Source organism: Narcine bancroftii, chromosome 1, assembly GCF_036971445.1.
Source record: "Narcine bancroftii isolate sNarBan1 chromosome 1, sNarBan1.hap1, whole genome shotgun sequence".
Taxonomy (NCBI): Eukaryota; Metazoa; Chordata; class Chondrichthyes; order Torpediniformes; family Narcinidae; genus Narcine; species Narcine bancroftii.
The window spans coordinates 120,966,266-120,984,902 of NC_091469.1; the positions used below are offsets into that span (position 1 = coordinate 120,966,266).

At 40.2% G+C, this 18,637-nt stretch overlaps 1 protein-coding gene across 6 annotated transcripts in view; it reads right to left on the reverse strand.

Moving 5' to 3' along the window:
- Positions 1-4,500: 4,500 nt before the first annotated feature.
- The window catches only part of LOC138763420 (ceramide transfer protein), a 110,878-nt gene continuing 96,741 nt past the window's right edge, over positions 4,501-18,637 (reverse strand). For 4 of the 6 annotated variants that reach the window (XM_069937531.1, XM_069937540.1, XM_069937544.1 and 1 more), the window contains 5 exons: positions 16,573-16,643; positions 13,474-13,602; positions 13,037-13,166; positions 8,643-8,773; positions 4,501-7,863 (listed from right to left, as the gene is read on the reverse strand). In XM_069937531.1, the coding sequence (XP_069793632.1) occupies positions 8,646-8,773; positions 13,037-13,166; positions 13,474-13,602; positions 16,573-16,643 (458 nt within the window). In that variant the 3' untranslated portion in view covers positions 4,501-7,863; positions 8,643-8,645. The remainder of the gene's footprint in view (positions 7,864-8,642; positions 8,774-13,036; positions 13,167-13,473; positions 13,603-16,572; positions 16,644-18,637) is intronic. The other 2 variants (XM_069937533.1, XM_069937558.1) reach the window with 1 other exon arrangement.

The following is an 18,637-nucleotide window of genomic DNA, read 5'->3' on the forward strand; positions in this document are numbered from 1 at the left end:
CTCCACGACTTCCTTGACTGCCTGCATCAAAACCTTAGCCTTTCCTTTCTGTTTATCCTCAGACCTCTGGACGTATGCCCTTTGTGCAATCTGTAAAAGCTGTGTTATTCCCTGTTCATGCCAATTCTCAGTCTTCTGCAATTTCCTTCTAATGTCTGGGGCTGAATTTGTAATGAAGCCCATTAATACCAATTGTTCACCCGCTGGGGATTCTATATCCAGGCCCCCATATTGCTGTATGGCCATACGCAATCTATTCAGAAATGCAGAGGGGGTCTCCTCGGGACCTTTGGGAACCTCAAATACTTTCTTAAAAGTCTGTCCCTTTGGAACAGATTCCTTTTATCAGATTAACCCTATATTCCTCCATTAATGTGTGACCATCATTAGTATTCTTATCCCAATTTGGTTTTGCCAGGGGGAATTTAAGTTCCCCAGGTATCGCCTCTGGTCCCCCTTGGTGTTCCCTATCCCAGACTCTAATCCCTGCCTGGAAAATTATTCCACGTTCATCCAAAGTGAACAGAGCCCTAAAGATCGATGTTAACTCATCCCACGTATATATATTTGGTCCCAAAAATTGATCTAATTGTTTGGCACATCCCTGAGGATCCTCTATCAGGGAGGTAATTTCTCTCTTAAAGTTATGCACCTCTGTACTAGTCAGGGTCACATTTACGAAACCGAGATCTCCTCCCACGGGAACTTGCCGTAGAAGTCTCATCCAGTTAATTTCTGGCTTATCCTCTCCTTTATGTTTAGGTTCCTGCTCTCCGGGAAATGAATCAAAGGGTTCTGCCCTTCCCTCCCGGAGGGTCTCACATTGTTCTGAATCAAAGTCTCCTCCCTCTTGTCAATTGAGGTGGTAATCTAGTACTTTGTGAATGGGTCATCATACCACCCCTACTTTCTTCTCCTTTCTTTAGCTGTGGGGGAGGAGGGGAAGGTGAAGAAGGGTAGAGCATAGGAGAGAGGGGAAAGATAGGAGCCGGCATAGGGAGGAGCATAAGGTGGAAGAAGAGAATGTAACACATCCCATCCTTGTGTTTCAGGGACAAAAGGTTCCTCATCCTGTCACATTTGTGACCCGAAATGTGAAGTTAATAAAACATCGAACACAAGTTTTATCATGTAAACTTCTCAGTCTTTATTTTCCAGTTTCCTTTGTTCTTCTGCTTGTGCTCTTATCTCTCTCTCATACCACGTGACTTCCGGTACATCTCATACATATTCATTATCATGACATCCCTCCTTTAATCAGAAATAAACTTTACCTTCACTTACCAATATCCCTCGGACACCTACAAACATCGTAACTAATGGTAATACTATAACTCAACTACATAAAATTTACTTCCTACAGCACTCATACATGCACTTTATGATATAAGATTAAAACTGTCCCAAATTTCTTATTAAAACTATGGCACAAAGTCTTCGTATCGTTTGGGCGCTTTCCGGTTTCATTTCGGCCTGCCTGCAATATTGTCGTTGCTTCTCGGTTGTTCACTCTCAGCGTCGGAAATACTGCTCGCCACGGCTTCGGGTGTTTCTGGCGCTCTAGTCACTTCATCAGGAGTGCTGGTAACTGCCTCTGGAACATCATCAGGTCTCTCGGTTTCAGCATCTCGTATTGGCCTTTCAACCTCTTCGCTCGATGTATCTCTGGACTGGTACCTTTTTACACCTGATACATCGAGCGAAGAGGTTGAAAGGCCAATACGAGATGCTGAAACCGAGAGACCTGATGATGTTCCAGAGGCAGTTACCAGCACTCCTGATGAAGTGACTAGAGCGCCAGAAACACCCGAAGCCGTGGCGAGCAGTATTTCCGACGCTGATGATACCCAGGAGGGACAGAGTTGTTACCAATTTACGTTGAATGAAGTACATCATGAGAAGGTCCCAGTGATCATTGGTGGAGTGACAGTGCAGGTCATTGTAGACTCAGGCAGTGACAGTAATGTGATTGATCGACATTTATGGGAGAAGTTGAAAAGGAAACGGGAGAATAAAGACCCTGAGAAGTTTACCTGATAAAACTTGTGTTTGATGTTTTATTAACTTCACATTTACAGTGCTTGCATCACCCGTTGGGTCAAAATGAGCAATTTCACTATGCGTTAGAAAGTCACCGTCTATCTGGCGAATGGTATCTCTCTTTCCAGGATACTTTCCTTTCCCCCAGGCTTTGCCTTTGGAAGTTGTACTCTTCCTCTTCTGGTCTGCATTGGACTTGCTTTTGCACTTCTTTGCAAAATGGTCCTTACCTCCACACTTTCTGCAAACTTTGCCTTTGGCCGGGCAATATGGGTCTTTTCCAAAGTGACCTCGGTTTCCACATCGATAACACTCCACGTCCTGTGTCGACGTATGTCTTGGCTGCTTATGGCGATGTGAGAGCCTCTTAATTTGCTGGCTTGAGTTGTCTTTCAGGGTCATGGTATGAAATTGCCCTTCAACAGCCTCTAATGCAGCAGCAATGGTTAAAGCATCAATGAGTTCCAACTCACTCCCTCTTTCCAGTAGACGTCTTTTGAGTTTATCTGATCTGCAGTGCTGTACGACTTGATCCAGTAATTGGTTGTCCAAATCAGCTGGCATGTAATTGCATCCAACAGCTAGCTGGCGTAGTCTCGTCACGTACTGAGCAATTGTCTGGCCATCTTCTTGTCTCGTTCTCCAAAACAAATGGCGTTGAAATGTAGCATTCGGTGTCACTACATAGTGTGCATTTAATGCATCTATCGCTTTCCGGTACTCATCCTTTCTTCCAGTATTCAAAAGTGTCTTAAATGTTTCCCGAACTGCGGCTCCCGCTGTGAAAAGAAGTAACGCCCTCCTCTGCACTTTTTGTTCAACTGTACCGTATCTAGAAATAGGCCACGACTGTCGGCGTAGGATTCAAATTCTTCCAGCCATGCCTTCCACTTCAAGCTTATCCCATCCTCGTCACGAATGTCACATTTGTGGCCCGAAATGTGAAGTTAATAAAACATCGAACACAAGTTTTATCATGTAAACTTCTCAGAGTCTTTATTTTCCAGTTTCCTTTGTTCTCCTGCTTGTGCTCTTATCTCTCTCATACCACGTGACTTCCAGTACATCTCATACATATTCATTATCATGACACATCCTTCTTGTCCTTGCATTCCTTTTCATTCAAAACCAGTTGATCAACCGATCCACTGAGCCAGCAGGCTGCATATTTTCTGCTCTCGATATTATCTCTTTGATTTTGATAGAGCCAGATGTTCAATGCCTGACACATCCAGTCCTCATCGAATCCAAACTTTGGCCAGTATATCGAATTCCCTTTTATCGGGTTTTTAACCCATTCCAGACAGCAATACCTTACAATGGTCCGTTTGTCTTTCCCGCGGGTTCTCCCCGCACCCCAATCAGATGCCATTAATCCTAATGGACTTTGCTTAGTTATCTGATTGTCCCATCCTTTCTTAGGACTATTTCCCTTGCTACTCACACCTCCCATACTAACAGGAAGTAAAATTCCTTTTACCGGGATCCAGTAGCTATTCCTAGCATGCTTCCTTAACGTCCTCCCATCGTTTGTTCTCAATGCCTCTTCTCAGATATCACTCTTCATCCACTGACCAGACACCCGTCATCCGTGAGTCCAGCTGAATCAGCCGGGGTGCACCTACCCTCGTCGTTGGGCACTCTGTCAGTGGAGGGAGTGGGATCCCGGATGAGCCCCCATTTGTGAGAAACAGAAGTACCTTCACCGAAATTGCTCGAGACAAAAATTGAGAACAAAGAACATTTATTATAACAACAATGCAAAGTTGGGTGCTTCCCTTTACCCTGGGAATACACACACACACTGGGGCTCACCCAACTTTTATAGTTTATTTCAGTATAGAAGTACCCTCCCCCTTACATTCTTCTGCCTCCTGGATGAGTTTCGCCCCATCATGTCATTGTCCTTATTCACACCTTCTCAACCCTCAGGGCTTACTAATATATGCAGAACTTGCTAATTCTGTCTAAGGCTTACGAATTACATATGCGGATCTTGCTGACTATGTCTAAGGCTAGAAGACCCTCAACTTATTCAGACTAACTTTACTTCCTACATTCTATTATCTACCTTTATCCTATTCATACTGGCTTTATTCATTACACATATATCCATACTAGCTTTCTTCATCTCTCATATTTTCATACTAGTTTTACTCATCTCTCACACTCCCCAAGTTCATTTCAGATTATATCCTCAAGCAGAATTCTCCAACTATCATTTATCTCATTACTGATTTATGGGTTTACCCAGGCACCAACAACCACGTTATAATGATATTTCAGAGTGCATTAGTTTGAGGAAAACATCGGCAACATCTTTTGTTGCTCTACAGTTACGCACTCTTTCCTTTATTACCCAATCATTTCATCTTTGCTTATGGGTTAGCAGCAGATAGTTCATTGAGCAGATAGTTCATTAAGTTTTACAAAATGAGCACATTTTGAAGGAACACACAGTCAAACTCTTGTAATGTTTTAATACTTTTAAATTTTTAAATACTGGATTTTAATTTGTAATAACATGGAGGAACTAAACTTTATAAACTGATCTTTACACATTGCTGATTGAAAAAACTTTTACATTTCAATATCACAGACATTAACCAGTGTTTTATTGTACACAAAGCTAAATCAGGATATAAAGCTTTCATAAAAACAAATCTCTCAGCACGTTCTACACACAATATATTTTGAAATAGAAGTCCATATTATAATCTGCAATGAGCTGTTTTACATTCTAGAGAAGTTTCAATACTTTACAACCGTCTCTTTAGTGTAATCACTTTATACCAGAATTTCAAAATTCTATCACATTTAGTGCAAATGCGACTAATAATATCAAGTTCTATACACGTAAACTTCCCAATTTATTAAAAGTTAGCTTAATTCAAACGAGTCACAGATTTTTAAACCTGTAATGATGTGAACGTTCCCATTGATATGTTGGTTAGGTATAGAACAGTTTTTATTTGGAATATTCAAAAAGGTTCTCTTCCATGCACCACAAGCTCCCAAGAAAACCTCTGCAAAAGTTTTTGCAGCGTTACTGTGTTGAATACAAAGTGTTCTAATACAGGAATGAAAGTGATGGAGGCTGTAACATCTGGTTCTGTAAACTGGTACACTTTTGATTACTTTAAATCCAGCACATGGTTCATTTGTGCAATTGACAAACTCCCATTTGAGTTTAAGATAGAAGAAAAAAAACTTCAGAGGGCCCAAATGTTGGTAAAGGTCAAGGAACCTACTATCAGCAGAATGATCAATTTAGCTAACCCATCACGCTAATACATACTTAATCCAAATATTGTCATTTTAAAAAGGTCTGCTAGTTAGCTTTGGCCACTTCCCAAATTATAAGCTTCAATGCACTTAACTTCCCAGAGTTGCCATCATTATTACAGCTCCAGACGTGAACACTTAAAAACAGCTCGAGAAGTGTTTGCTATCATGAGCCTTCCAATATGTGTTATTAAGCACTTCCAATTACAATTTAATTTAATATACTATTTAGAAGATGAACTGCACAAAATGGGGTTGGGAAATTGCTTTGATTTGAAGGAACAATTACACTGATTCTTTTAAAATCATTCAGGAGATGAATAATTAGGACGTAAAATTGGAGTAAACAATATAAACAATGAAATAAATGATCAACTGGGGTGAAGTTGCAGGTGCTTGGAATGGAAAAAGAGCTGGTGGGAACCACTGAAAAACATCTTTATGTAGTTTAACCCAAATTGTTGTTAGTATTGAGGGAAGTGCTATGAAGGAATTGTAAGACTAGAAACCAACATGCATCCTATAAATATGTGGCCTCTGGTTAACATTAGCTTCAAGATAACTCACTGCCATTGAACCATATATCTAGAAATCAGCACATCGCTTGAACACTTGCAAGAGATCATTTGTTTTATTCCAACTGCAAGCTCTGTATTCAATCAAGCAAACTTTTCTTCTTGTTGATTTATAGCTATTTACATGATCATTTTATGATCAGATTATGCGTGTCTGCTGAATGATGGAGCTAATTAGCATGTCCTTTTGATATATATGTGTGGGAGTGTATACATATATGTGTGTTAATTATATAAAATTATATATATGTATACACACCCACACACACAGTTGAATTGCTCATAGTCAGCCTGGAAGTTTGGTACAACCAAATAAAAAATCTTCAAAACCAATTCTCAATATATAGTACCCATAATTGAACACGCTGCCCTCAGAACCATCAAGAAAAACTATCGACTTGCATAACCAACCCTTAAATTTAGGCACTTTTGCAATGGCAGCCGTTTGTAATAGATTCAATATACTGAGTAATGTGTATATGTGCTGCAAAAATAAAGTACTGTATACTTGTAACATAAAACAGTTATTCACCATACAAAAGTTTCTGTTACAGGTTTAAACCTTAGACTTTATATAAAAAAGCAATCTTTGTTGCAAAATAGGAGGGAAATATCATGTTATGTGCGCAACTTAGGACCAAATATCTCTATAATTCCTGCAATCATGAAAATCAACTATAAATATTTTAGTTGATGCAGTTACAAACAAAGCACCAAGAACAGTCTCAAAATCACAGGAAGGAAAAGGATCTCACTGCACAGAATTTCATGGAAACTATAGTTCTTCAGATATGTCTATTCCAAATAGCCACACATATGAGGAACAGGCCTATCCATTCTTGTAATAACCGACTCGTTCTGATGATCAAAATTAATTTGGAACAGTTTCGGCACATTTGTATTTGTTAATACAAAGGTGTGCACATTTTGAAAGTGGTGCAATAAAGATTTGTGCAATAGGTTTTGCTCAATTATCTTTAGCCAGCGTATTTTATTCACCAATATAGACCCCTTTTGCACCAATATTGCTCAAAACAGTCATTTATCCTTTAACGACATGCTTTCACATTCATGGCTAGAACAATTTAAAATGGAAAACCCTTGTTTGACATGTTTCAAATACTGTTACCTCTTTTCAGCCCATACCACCATCCTAAAGGATTCAAAACATTCAATCACAACACAATATTTATAACAAATATACAAACTAAAAAATGCAGTAGAAAGGTTGTAAACAAAACAGAAATAAAGATTTTCAAAATCTCCATCAAAACTGTATGTTCTTCATAGGAGACAGTAAGAAAGGGGCAAATGCCAGAGGTCAAAGGGCATTGTCAACCCTGAACTAGTTTTACGAGAGATTTGTCTCAAAAAATTAAACTAGAATACTCATGTTATAAATGGCCAAAAAGAATGTGATGACTTCAGTGATTATAGGGTGCCAATTAATAAGACTTAAGACAAAGATAATGTATCCCATTTTAGACCCCAAAGATGGTTAACATTTGTGAAATTTAAGAACACATATTAGGCTGGTTGTTGCAAAAAAAATGTTGAAACTTTGGCCATGATTATACGGCCTACATTAACAAGCATGCTATTTTTTAAACAATTAAAGCTATTGTTTTTGATCCAAAATGTGATTGCTTCCATTTAAAAAAATGCTGGGTCAACTTGTAAACTGCTGTATGAGTTGCACATACAAATGAATTACACACTGATGCACCAAAATGCAACAGAGCACAGAGGGTGTTGAACAATCAGCCACAGAAGCAACGAAGCAGCCTTTAGCAGCTGGGTGCAGGCTGAGAACTGCGACTGGCCTTGCGAGATGAAAAGACGCTAGAATTCATTGTGTCAGTTTGGAGCCACTTAATCCCCAAGTGCTGGAGGATGTCTTTGCGTCTATATGTTGATCATCAAAGAAACCATGGTTGGGACAACAACATATTCACGCTGAACACTAAAGAAAGGAAATGGCACACTTACACTTTAGTATATTTCTGAGCAGAGCATTTTGACATTTAAAAAAAAATTAAAGGAGCAAATAAGGCATTTTCCTTGCTGCAGTCTTTAAATTCTTTACAAGATACAGTACTTCAAAAGAGAATGCACTCCTATTCTCTGTAGTAAGAAATAAATGTTGACAATTTCTCTTCACACAGATTTAGCCTAATTTGCTAAGTATTTCCAGCATTTTTTTTGTTTTTAAATTTTGTATCAATAAACATTTTGTTGCATATAATAATTTGAATTATTCTAATTTTGAGGAAATTGTCTGAACAGAGTTTCTCCAGGATTTTACAAATGACAACCGCAGGTTCTACAATTTTCAGCAGACAATTTTTCTATCTCTTGACTGCAAGGTTTATAGATATGGAATTTTTGCAGCGCCAATATAATTACACTCATGTCAGTACTACATATACAATCCTAAGGGGAGATAGTCAAGCAGATTTTTACTTTGGTTTGTTCATGAGGGATTGTTCACAATTCAGGGAGAATCAACTTGTTATCAAGAACTTCATTAATTCTAATAGGAGCAGTATGTATAAATATAGAGTTGTTTGTATCGGAAATTATCCAGTCACTCCAATTCCAAACAGCCAACATCATTTCAGATTTCAAAATACACAAACAGCATTCAAGATATCAAAATATTTGCTTTAAAGTTCACACAACATATTTTGCAAATAAATGGCATCAGTTAGTGACTTATCACTAAAAGTTATTTTATTCTACCTCTTAGAAAAGAATGTTTTTGCCTGAAGTCTTCTCCTGCACATATGACGTAAAACGCTTCAGGAATTTGGGATATTCACGTTTTGCAACGGCCCGAAGTACGGAGGCCGGTGCCCATCCTCCAGGATTTACTATGAACAAAAGCAATATTTTGGAATCTCATAGGACAAATGACAAAGTATCTCCACTTCAAATAGGCAATTTCATACCACTCGTCAGCAAATGTAACACTAAAGGAGCATGATGCAGATGGCAAACTTTATAAACTGGCACTTAATTACACATTTTTGCCTTACCTAACCTGCTATGCAGTTTATGTATTAGAGCTAGTGCCATTAGTCTCTGTTTCTTTGAGAGCTGCATTGACAAGGGGGCTGCATTTTCAGACTCCTGTTCTACTCACTTTACTCTGTGGGCTCAGTATGACAACAGCACCACCTACAAATTTACTCACAATACCACTGTAGTGAGTTGTACGAAAATGGGTGAACAGTCAGTACACGGGGGAGATTGAAAACTTGGCTGAATGGTGCACCCACAATCATGTCACACTCAATGTCACCAAAACCAAGGAGCTGATTGTTGACTTCAGAAAGGGAAAACCAGGGGTGTATGATCCAGTGATTATTGGGGGGGGGGGGGGGGTGTGGGAGTAGAAATCAGAGGTGGAGAGGGTAAACAAATTTAAGTTCTGGACCCAACACACTAATGGTATTGCGATGAAAGCACGTCAGCACCTCTACTTCCTAAAGAGTGTGTAAGTTTGGTAGGACTTTGGAAATCCTGGAAAATTTCTACAGATGTGTGGCAGAAAGTGTGCTGACTGGCTACATCACTGTCTGGTATGGGAATGCCAAGATCCCCGAGCGCAAAGCCCTGCAAAAAGTAATGGTCACAGCCCAGGATACAGGCAGAACCCTCCCCACCATCGAGTACATCTATAGGGAATGCTGCCGATGGAGAGCAGCGGTAATTACTGAGGATCCACAGTACCCCGTACACACTCCGTTCTTGCTGCCACAAAACTCACACCACCAGGTTCAAGAACAGCTGCTTCCCTGCCACCATCAGACTGCTCAACAATAAACTCAATCAGGGACTAATTAAAGAGTCTTACTTTAGCACAGTTTGTTTAGAGTTCTTTATTTGTTTACATCTGAACGTTGTGCAGTTTTTTTTGCACTACCAATAAGTGGCAATCTGCCTCTAATGCAGAAAAAATCTCAGCGTTATACGATGTCATGTACGCACTCTGACAAATCCAAAATCTACGTTGTTTGCAGGGTTTTCTGCATTCCACTGATGTCTGGAGCTCTTGATTGTGACTGTGCCACTTGGAATTACAGCATGGCAGAAAAGTTGACAATTCTATGTCTCGTAACTAAATTCAGCCACTAAAGGGAGGGACGGTTGGCATAGCAGTTAGCACAACGAATATACAGCTCCAGCAATCAGGATTGGACATGGGTTCGAATCCCACGCTGTCTGTAAGGAGTTTATGCGTTCTCCCTGCATCTGTGTGCGTTTTCTCAAGGGGCTATGTTTCCTCCCACCATTCAAAACATACTGCGGGTATAGGTTAATGGGTGCAAACTGGGTGGCATGGACTTGTGGGCCAAAATAGCCTGTTACTGTGCTGTATGTCTAAAATGAATGGCTTCCAAAGTGCAGCACTATAAGTTAATTTTGTTGCAAGAGGAAACTCTTAACAGTCCACAATCACTTAGATGCTCTGCAATGACTTTCAATGGAGTAAAAATAAATCCAAAGGGTTTCTATCGGTACATTAAAAGTAAAAGATTAGTGAGGAATAAAATTGGACCCCTTGTAATAGCGAGGGTAGGCTGAGTGAGAAGTCAGAGGAAATGGGGGAAATTTTGAATGATTTCTTTGCCTCGGTATTCACTAGGGAAAAAAAATATTGAACCAGTTGAAGTAAATAAAAATAGTGGGGAGGTCATGAAGCATATAAGGATAACCGAGGAGGTAGTGATGGCTGTGTTGAAAAAGATAAAGGTGGATAAATCTCTTGGACCGGACAAAATATTCCCAAGAACACTCAGGGGGGCTTGTGGACAGATAGTGGGGCCATTAATAGAGATATTTAGGATGTCACTGGCCACAGGGGTAGTGCCAAAGGATTGGAGGGTGGCGCATGTGGTTCCACTGTTTAAGAAGGGGTCCAAATGTAAACCTGGAAATTATAGGCCCGTGAGTCTGACGTCTATGGTGGGCAAGTTGATGGAAAGTGTTCTGAGGGATTGTATTTACAAATATTTGGAGGTACTGGGGGGTGTACAATCAGCATGGTTTTGTCAGGGGTAGATCATGCTTGACAAACCTGATTGAGTTTTTCGAGGGGGGTTACAAAAAAGGTTGATGAAGGGATGTTGTCTATTTAGACTTTAGTAAAGCTTTGACAAAGTTCCCCACAGGTTAGGAAAAAAGGTGGAGGCATTAGGTATAAATAAGGAGGTAGTGAAATGGATTCAGCAATGGTTGGATGGCAGGTGTCAGAGAGTAGTGGTAGAAAATTGTTTGTCCAATTGGAGGCCAGTGACTAGTGGAGTTCCTCAGGGATCGGTCCTGGGTCCACTATTGTTTGTTATATATATTAACGATCTGGAAGTAGGGGTGGAGAATTGGATAAGCAAGTTTGCGGATGATTCAAAGATTGGTGGTGTTGTGGACAGTGAGGAAGATTACTGTAGATTAAAAGGTGATTTAGGAAGGCTGGAGGTGTGGGCTGAGAAATGGCTGATGGAATTTAATACAGAAAAGTGTGAGGTGTTACATTTTGGAAAGGCAAATCTAAATAGGTCATATGCATTAAATGGTAGGCTACTGAGATGTGCAAAGCAACAAAGGGATTTAGGAGTGATGGTAAATAGTACCCTCAAGGCTGATACTCAGGTAGATGGTGTGGTGAAGAAGGCATTTGGAATGTTGGCCTTCATAAATCAGAGTATTGAATTCAAGGTAGGGAGGTTATGATGAAATTGTACAAGGCATCGGTGAGCCCAAATTTGGAGTACTGTGTACAGTTTTGGTCACCAAATTATAGGAAAGATATAAAGAAAATAGAGAGAGTTCAGAGAAGGTTCACGAGAATGTTGACAGGATTTCAAGGTTTGAGTGACAGGGAAAGGTTGTGCAGACTAGGCTTTTTTCTCTGGAGCGTAGAAGATTGATGGGGGACTTGATAGAAGTGTATAAGATTTTATAAGGGACAGACAGAGTAAATGTGGATAGGCTTTTTCAATTAAGAGTGGGGGAGATTCAAATTAGAGGGCATGGTTTAAGATTGAAGGGGGAAAATTATAAGGGGAACATGAGGGGAAATTCCTTTACGCAAAGGGTGGTAGGGATGTGGAATGAGCTTCCGGCAGATGTGGTTGAGGCAGGATCATTGGTTACATTTAAGGAAAGACTGGATAGTTACATGGAGAGGAGAGGACTGGAGGGGTATGGAGCGGGTGCTGGTCAGTGGGACTAGGAGGGTGGAGATTTGTTACGGCATGGACTAGTAGAGCCGAACTGGCCTGTTCTGTGCTGTAAGTGGATATATGGTTATATAGTACTTTGAAACTACTGGTTTGAGGATTGAACCAATGGATTCTAAAATTGCAAACTGTCACTCCATAATTGAAGCCAACAAATGGACAACTAAAGACAAACTTCGGTTCTGGCAAATGTATCAAAACACAAGTGCTGATCAATGAACAATAGCGCAGACTTAAGTAGAGCACGTCACCAACATAGAATCTCATTAAATTGTATTTGAACATGTCACTAATAGAATGAAAAGGGAAAATTTCATGATTTCTTCCAAAATTTTGCCAAAGAATTAGATTGGTGGGAGTGGGGGGGGGGGGGATTGTAGTTGGAAGCAATATTTCAATGTGGGTTGCCAATCACTTGGGAGAATCAACAATAAAAGGGCTTTATCTCAGATTGGTGAGATTTTAGGAAGCAGGTGTTGGAAAGGACTGCACTGCTTTTTTTCCCCCCCATCTTCACAAGTTAGATGAAGGAAACAGGAATTATTTATCCAAGCTTGCAGATGATTTCCAAGCTGGATGATATAGCAAAGTACTATATAAACACAAAAGAAGTCATGCAGGCCAGTGAAATGCTGGTCTTCATCTTTAAAAGGCTAGAATACAAAAGTGAGAAGTGATGGTCAGTTGTGCTAAGGATCCTTTTCAACTTGTATAGTTTTAATTTTATTTTCCTTCAAGCTTATGAGCACAGTGTGAAATAATCTACGAGGTGACACAAGATACCTTTGGACATTTCCCACGTGACCGGCTTCATCAAAGCCTGAGACTTAGATTTGTATACTCCCCACAGCACACTTGGTTATCAGTAGATTTTTAGAAATTTTAACTTACCATTGGCCACATACGTAATCTTACAAAGAATGTTGTCTCGACTGATTGCTTGGTCGGCTTCTGGAGGGCTTACTAGTGTCTGGCAGATCATGGCAATGTTTATTTTGGCACGTACACATCTATTATTCTGCTATTAAATAGATGCAGAAACACAAGACAATTTTGAATTTAAATTAGCACCTTACTTTTAAAGACCATCTTCAACAGTTACCAGACTTGAGTTTTACAGCATAGAAACAGGCCCTTCAGCCTAACTTGTCAATGCCCTTTCTTTTGAAACTCCCTCTCCCCTGTAATCCCCTTTAAAGTAATAGCTCAAACATTTTGCAAAATTTGCAAATTTTTGTACCAAAATCAAATTATGCATTAGAGACTGGACAGGTTTCATAGTCTTTCAACTAGTTTTAAATAAACTTCTCATGCAAACAGACACTTACAGGTGCACTGTCATGCTCGACAGAAAAGTTGCAGACAAGCCATGTATCCGGATCATTCTCATTTGTGGCTGGAACCTTTCGAATTGCAGACAAATAAAGTACATCCCTCTGAGAGGCTGGCCATACCCTCTGGACAAAATTCAAAAATAATCAGCAAATTATCAATTCTAAATCATTACGATAAAGGGCCAAAAATTTTGACGTTCATTTCTAACACGTTACTTCCAGGATAGGATACATATTTGGCAGGGGATGGAAGGGAAGAAGAGGGGTGGGGTGGGGGGGGGGGGCACATGACCATATGAACATTTCATTCATATAGGGAAGGTCTCGCAAAAATTTGGAGGATGGACTTGCTGGTGAAGCTCAATCTGCACAAAATAGAAATAGTAAGATTTCAAGGCCAATAGGTTCTGTAAATAATAAAAATCAGGGATAACAAATACAGGGAGTGGAATAAAAAAGTCTTCAGATGCTGTGAATGTAGTAAAAAGACAGAAATGCTGGAGGAACTTAGCAGGTAAATATACAGTTCCTACATTTCTAGCCTAAGCCCTTCCACGAGGTATGAGCAAGTAGCAGACATGGGGCCTACTTAAAAAGAAGTAAAACGGGAAGAAGGGGAGGGGGAAGAAGGGGAGGGGGAAGAAGGGGAGGGGGAAGAAGGGGAGGGGGAAGAAGGGGAGGGGGAAGAAGGGGAGGGGGAAGAAGGGGAGGGGGAAGAAGGGGAGGGGGAAGAAGGGGAGGGGGAAGAAGGGGAGGGGGAAGAAGGGGAGGGGGAAGAAGGGGAGGGGGAAGAAGGGGAGGGGGAAGAAGGGGAGGGGGAAGAAGGGGAGGGGGAAGAAGGGGAGGGGGAAGAAGGGGAGGGGGAAGAAGGGGAGGGGGAAGAAGGGGAGGGGGAAGAAGGGGAGGGGGAAGAAGGGGAGGGGGAAGAAGGGGAGGGGGAAGAAGGGGAGGGGGAAGAAGGGGAGGGGGAAGAAGGGGAGGGGGAAGAAGGGGAGGGGGAAGAAGGGGAGGGGGAAGAAGGGGAGGGGGAAGAAGGGGAGGGGGAAGAATACAGACCAACAGGAGACAGATAGAAATGAGACACACACACACCCCCCCGCCCCGCCCCCCCCCGCCCGCCAGTACACCCCCACAGTACACCCACACGGAATCCTGGATATCAAAAAGATATTGAAGATTGGTGAAGAGAAGAGTATGCATATAACAGGTATAGGAAGCTAATGACAGAGGGAGGCCTAACAACAGTATACAAATCTAAGGAAGCATAAAAAGAAAATTAGGACAGTAAATAGGGTCAGAACAAGCAATTGGAAGACAGGATTAAGGTACATCAGAAGTATATTGAGGGCAAAAGAATAATAAGGGAAAAAGGGCCCATTAAGGACAATCTGGAAATCTGCAAATGGAGCCAGAAGTTATTAATGAGGCCCCAAATGAATACTCCTCAATGATATTTCAGACGAAGCAGTCTTTGTAGCTAGAGAATTCTGTAAAGGGGTATGTGAAAGACTAGAGCAGGTCTCCATACAAAGAGGTAATCAGTGTTTTGGAGACTCAAAAGGTGGATAAATCCCCATGTTAAGACAGATGAGAGAAGAGATTGTTCAGGATCAGGCTGGAACTTTTAAATCTCCACCTCCATCTATGGCAATGAATTCCAGATTCACCATCATCTTGCTGAAGATATTTCATCTCACCTCTGTTCTAAAGGCACATCCCATTATTCTGAAACTATGTCCTCAGGTCCCAGACTCTCATCATCTCCAAGTCCACTCTATTTAGCACTTTCAATATTCAGCAGGCTTTAATCACTCCTCATCCTTGGAATCTCCAGAGAGCCAAAAACTCTTCATCTATTAATCCTCTCAATCCCAGCATCATTTTCATAAACTTTGTCTGGATCCTTCCTAACACCAGCACATTCTACCAGAGATATGTGGCCCAGAACTGTTCACAATACTCCATTTGTGGCCTGACCAACGTCTTCTGAAGCCTCAGCATTCTATCTTTGCTTTTATACTCTTGCCTTCTCAAAAGGAATGGTATTGTAGCATTTCTCTTCTTACTACTGACTCAACCTGAAAGCTAACCTTTACGAAATCCTGCATAAGGAGTCCCAAATGTTGTTGCTTTCTGACTTCTCTCCCAATTTAGAAAATAGCCTGTCTTTATTCCTTCTTCCATAGTTCATGCCCATACACTTGCACACATTTTATTTTATCAGCCACTTCTTTTCCTATTTTCTAATTTGCCAAAGTCCTCCTTTATTTCTACTCTTTGGCTTCTGGGAAGCACCTAATATTCTATCCATACTAGTATCTTTCTTGATATACTATGGGCTCCCATCTTGTTTAGCAGCTGAAACAAGATAGAAACCTATGGCACAGATCCTGCCTGACCAATTTGATTGAATTTCCTTAAGAGGCTTTGACATGGTTCAAATTGGTAGAAAGATTCAGGGCCTGTGGATAAATTAGCAAATTAGATCTATAACTCGCTTGGCAAAAGGAGACAGAGGGTTGTTCTGTGATTAGATACCTGTGACCAGTAATATCTTACAAGGATTAGTGCCGGGAACATTGGATGAAATACATATTGACATGTATGTGGGAAGCAAAATCAGTTTTCGACAAGCAATAGATCACATTAAGATTGGTGTAGTCATTGATAAAGTGAGGTTAGACTGCAGAGATGTCGACATTTTATTAACATTATTGAAATTGGAGATGTGGAATTTAACCCCGAAAAACACAAGGTGATTCATCTTATGAACACAAATGAAACCAGGATATACACCATGAATGGTAGGGGCATGGAGATGATTGAGATCAGAGGGACTTCAGAATAGAATTTTCTTATCAAATCTTGACGTTTTCATTTTCATAGACCATGCAGTGCACAAAATTTTATCCAGTCTTAGGTGGTTAAAGGAGATTAACCACTGAAAGTGATGTTCTATCACAGAAGGAAATTTCAGGCTTTATTCCATTTATTGTAAACATTGATTAAAGTGACAAACTTGCAAACAACAGAATCTTGGGACATTCCTTCACCATACAAGTCATCACCTGCACACTTAAAAGTAGTACATACCTTGTGGGTCTGGTAGATGATGATTGCATTATCTGATAGAACTTCTAATACATGGAAGTTTTCTATGGTTGCTATGGGTGTAAATAGATAAATTATTTCACACAAATGAGGTCATGATCAAGTCAAATTTGCAGTTTATTATCCTGTATACCAAGGTACAGTGAGAAAGTTATATTCACTGTACCTTGATACACTGTGTGAAGGCTACATATTTTGAGGAGTTTGAGAAGATTTGGTATGTCACCAAAGACTCTTGCAAATTTCTATAGGTGTACTGTGGAGGGCACTCTGACTCATTGCATCACAGGCTGGTATGGAGGTACCAATGCACAGGACAGGAAAAGGAAAGAGAATTGTGAAATCGGCCAGCGCTATCATGGGCGCAAGTCTTCACTCCATCGAAGACATCTGCAAGAGGCAGTATCTAAAGAAAGCAGCTTTTATTCTCAAGGACCCCTCACCAGACTGGCCATGCCATCTTCACACTGCTACCATCAGGAAGTAGGTACGGAAGGCTAAAGACGAACGCCCAACAGATTTCTGAATGGACAATGAATCATAGACATGACTCACTTTCTCTTTTGTGCCAATTTAATTACTTAAAAAAAATCTAATTCATAGCAATATTTTCACCTGTAATGCTGCACCTATTCAGTACAATAAATTCTGATTGTGATGTTTGTTTTGCAAGCAATCTAGCAATAAAACCAATGCACAAAGAGCAAAATTAAAAAGAAAGAACATTAGAACAGAGGAAACATTATGTTACTACTGTGAGGTTCATTCAAGAGCTTGACTACAGCAAGAAAAAAATTGTCCTTGAATCTGATGGTGCGCTCATGAATCTTCTTCCTGAGGGGAAGGAGGAGAAGAGAACGTGGTGGAGTGATCCTTTAATATCTTGGTTACTTTTCCAAAACAATAGGACAAGATATGAAAACATTGATTATAAATACATATACAAGTTTAAATAAAAATAAAGTTAATAACTGCTTCTGAAACGAGGTAATTGTTCATGATTGAGATAGAGACCTCATTCACATGGAAAGCAAAATGCTCGACTAGTGAACACACCTTTGAGCAAAGGAAAATATTGAGAATAATGTGTTGATTGTTAGTGCTTCGTCTTTTCTGTGGCTGATAATATAATTTAGACGAGCCAATGAAAGAATACTGTTACGAGCCCAGAGGACACCAAAGCCCAGCAGCAGTAGAAATTCACGAAGACAAATAGTTACTTAAACAAGGTAAAACACAGGATTCTGTTGACACCATGGTTAAATGAAAAAACACACAAATGCTGGAGAAACTCAGCAGGTCAAACAGTACCTTTATCTCAAGCCCGAAACATTAGTTATGTAACTTTACATGTATCTCTACATAAAGGCACTGTTTGACCTGCTGAGTTTCTCCAGCATTTGTGTTTTTGTTACTTAAATAATTTTTAATTTTATTTAAACATAAAAATATGATCAAACTTTAACTTATGACTATAAACTTAACCCCCTTCTAATTCTACGTGCACAGGTATGTAATGTATGTAAGTTCAGAAAAGTTTTTGATTCACAGACTAATCTCACTCCTCCAAGTTCATCAGAAACAGGCAATTCTTATACTGTGCACAGAATTTAACATTTATGAATTTTCACCAAGGTCTGGTGCTTAAAGGTAATTGGTTACCGCTCAGGAAGGTTCATGGTGATTTCGGAGAGATTTGTTGCTTGTTGGATTCTCTTTAATCAGCCACTTCAGTGTCTTGCCAAAGAAACTCACCCCATCAGGGTTTTACAAATATTAACTTTTCCTTCTGCAGGCCACCACATAGTTCATTTTGTTTCCCTTATTTCAGGTGAAACAGGCCAGCCATTTCCTCTTGTATAGACCACAAGGGTTTTGAACACCCTGAACTCAGAACTCACAACCCATCTTCAAAATGTGGTTTCAACAAGCTGCCAGCTTGCCATGACTGCAGAAACCAACTCACTTACATACACACACTAAGAACGCCTGTTTGGTCTCTTCTCACTGTCTTTCTGCTTGCAAATCCACATAACCTTCTTAGAAC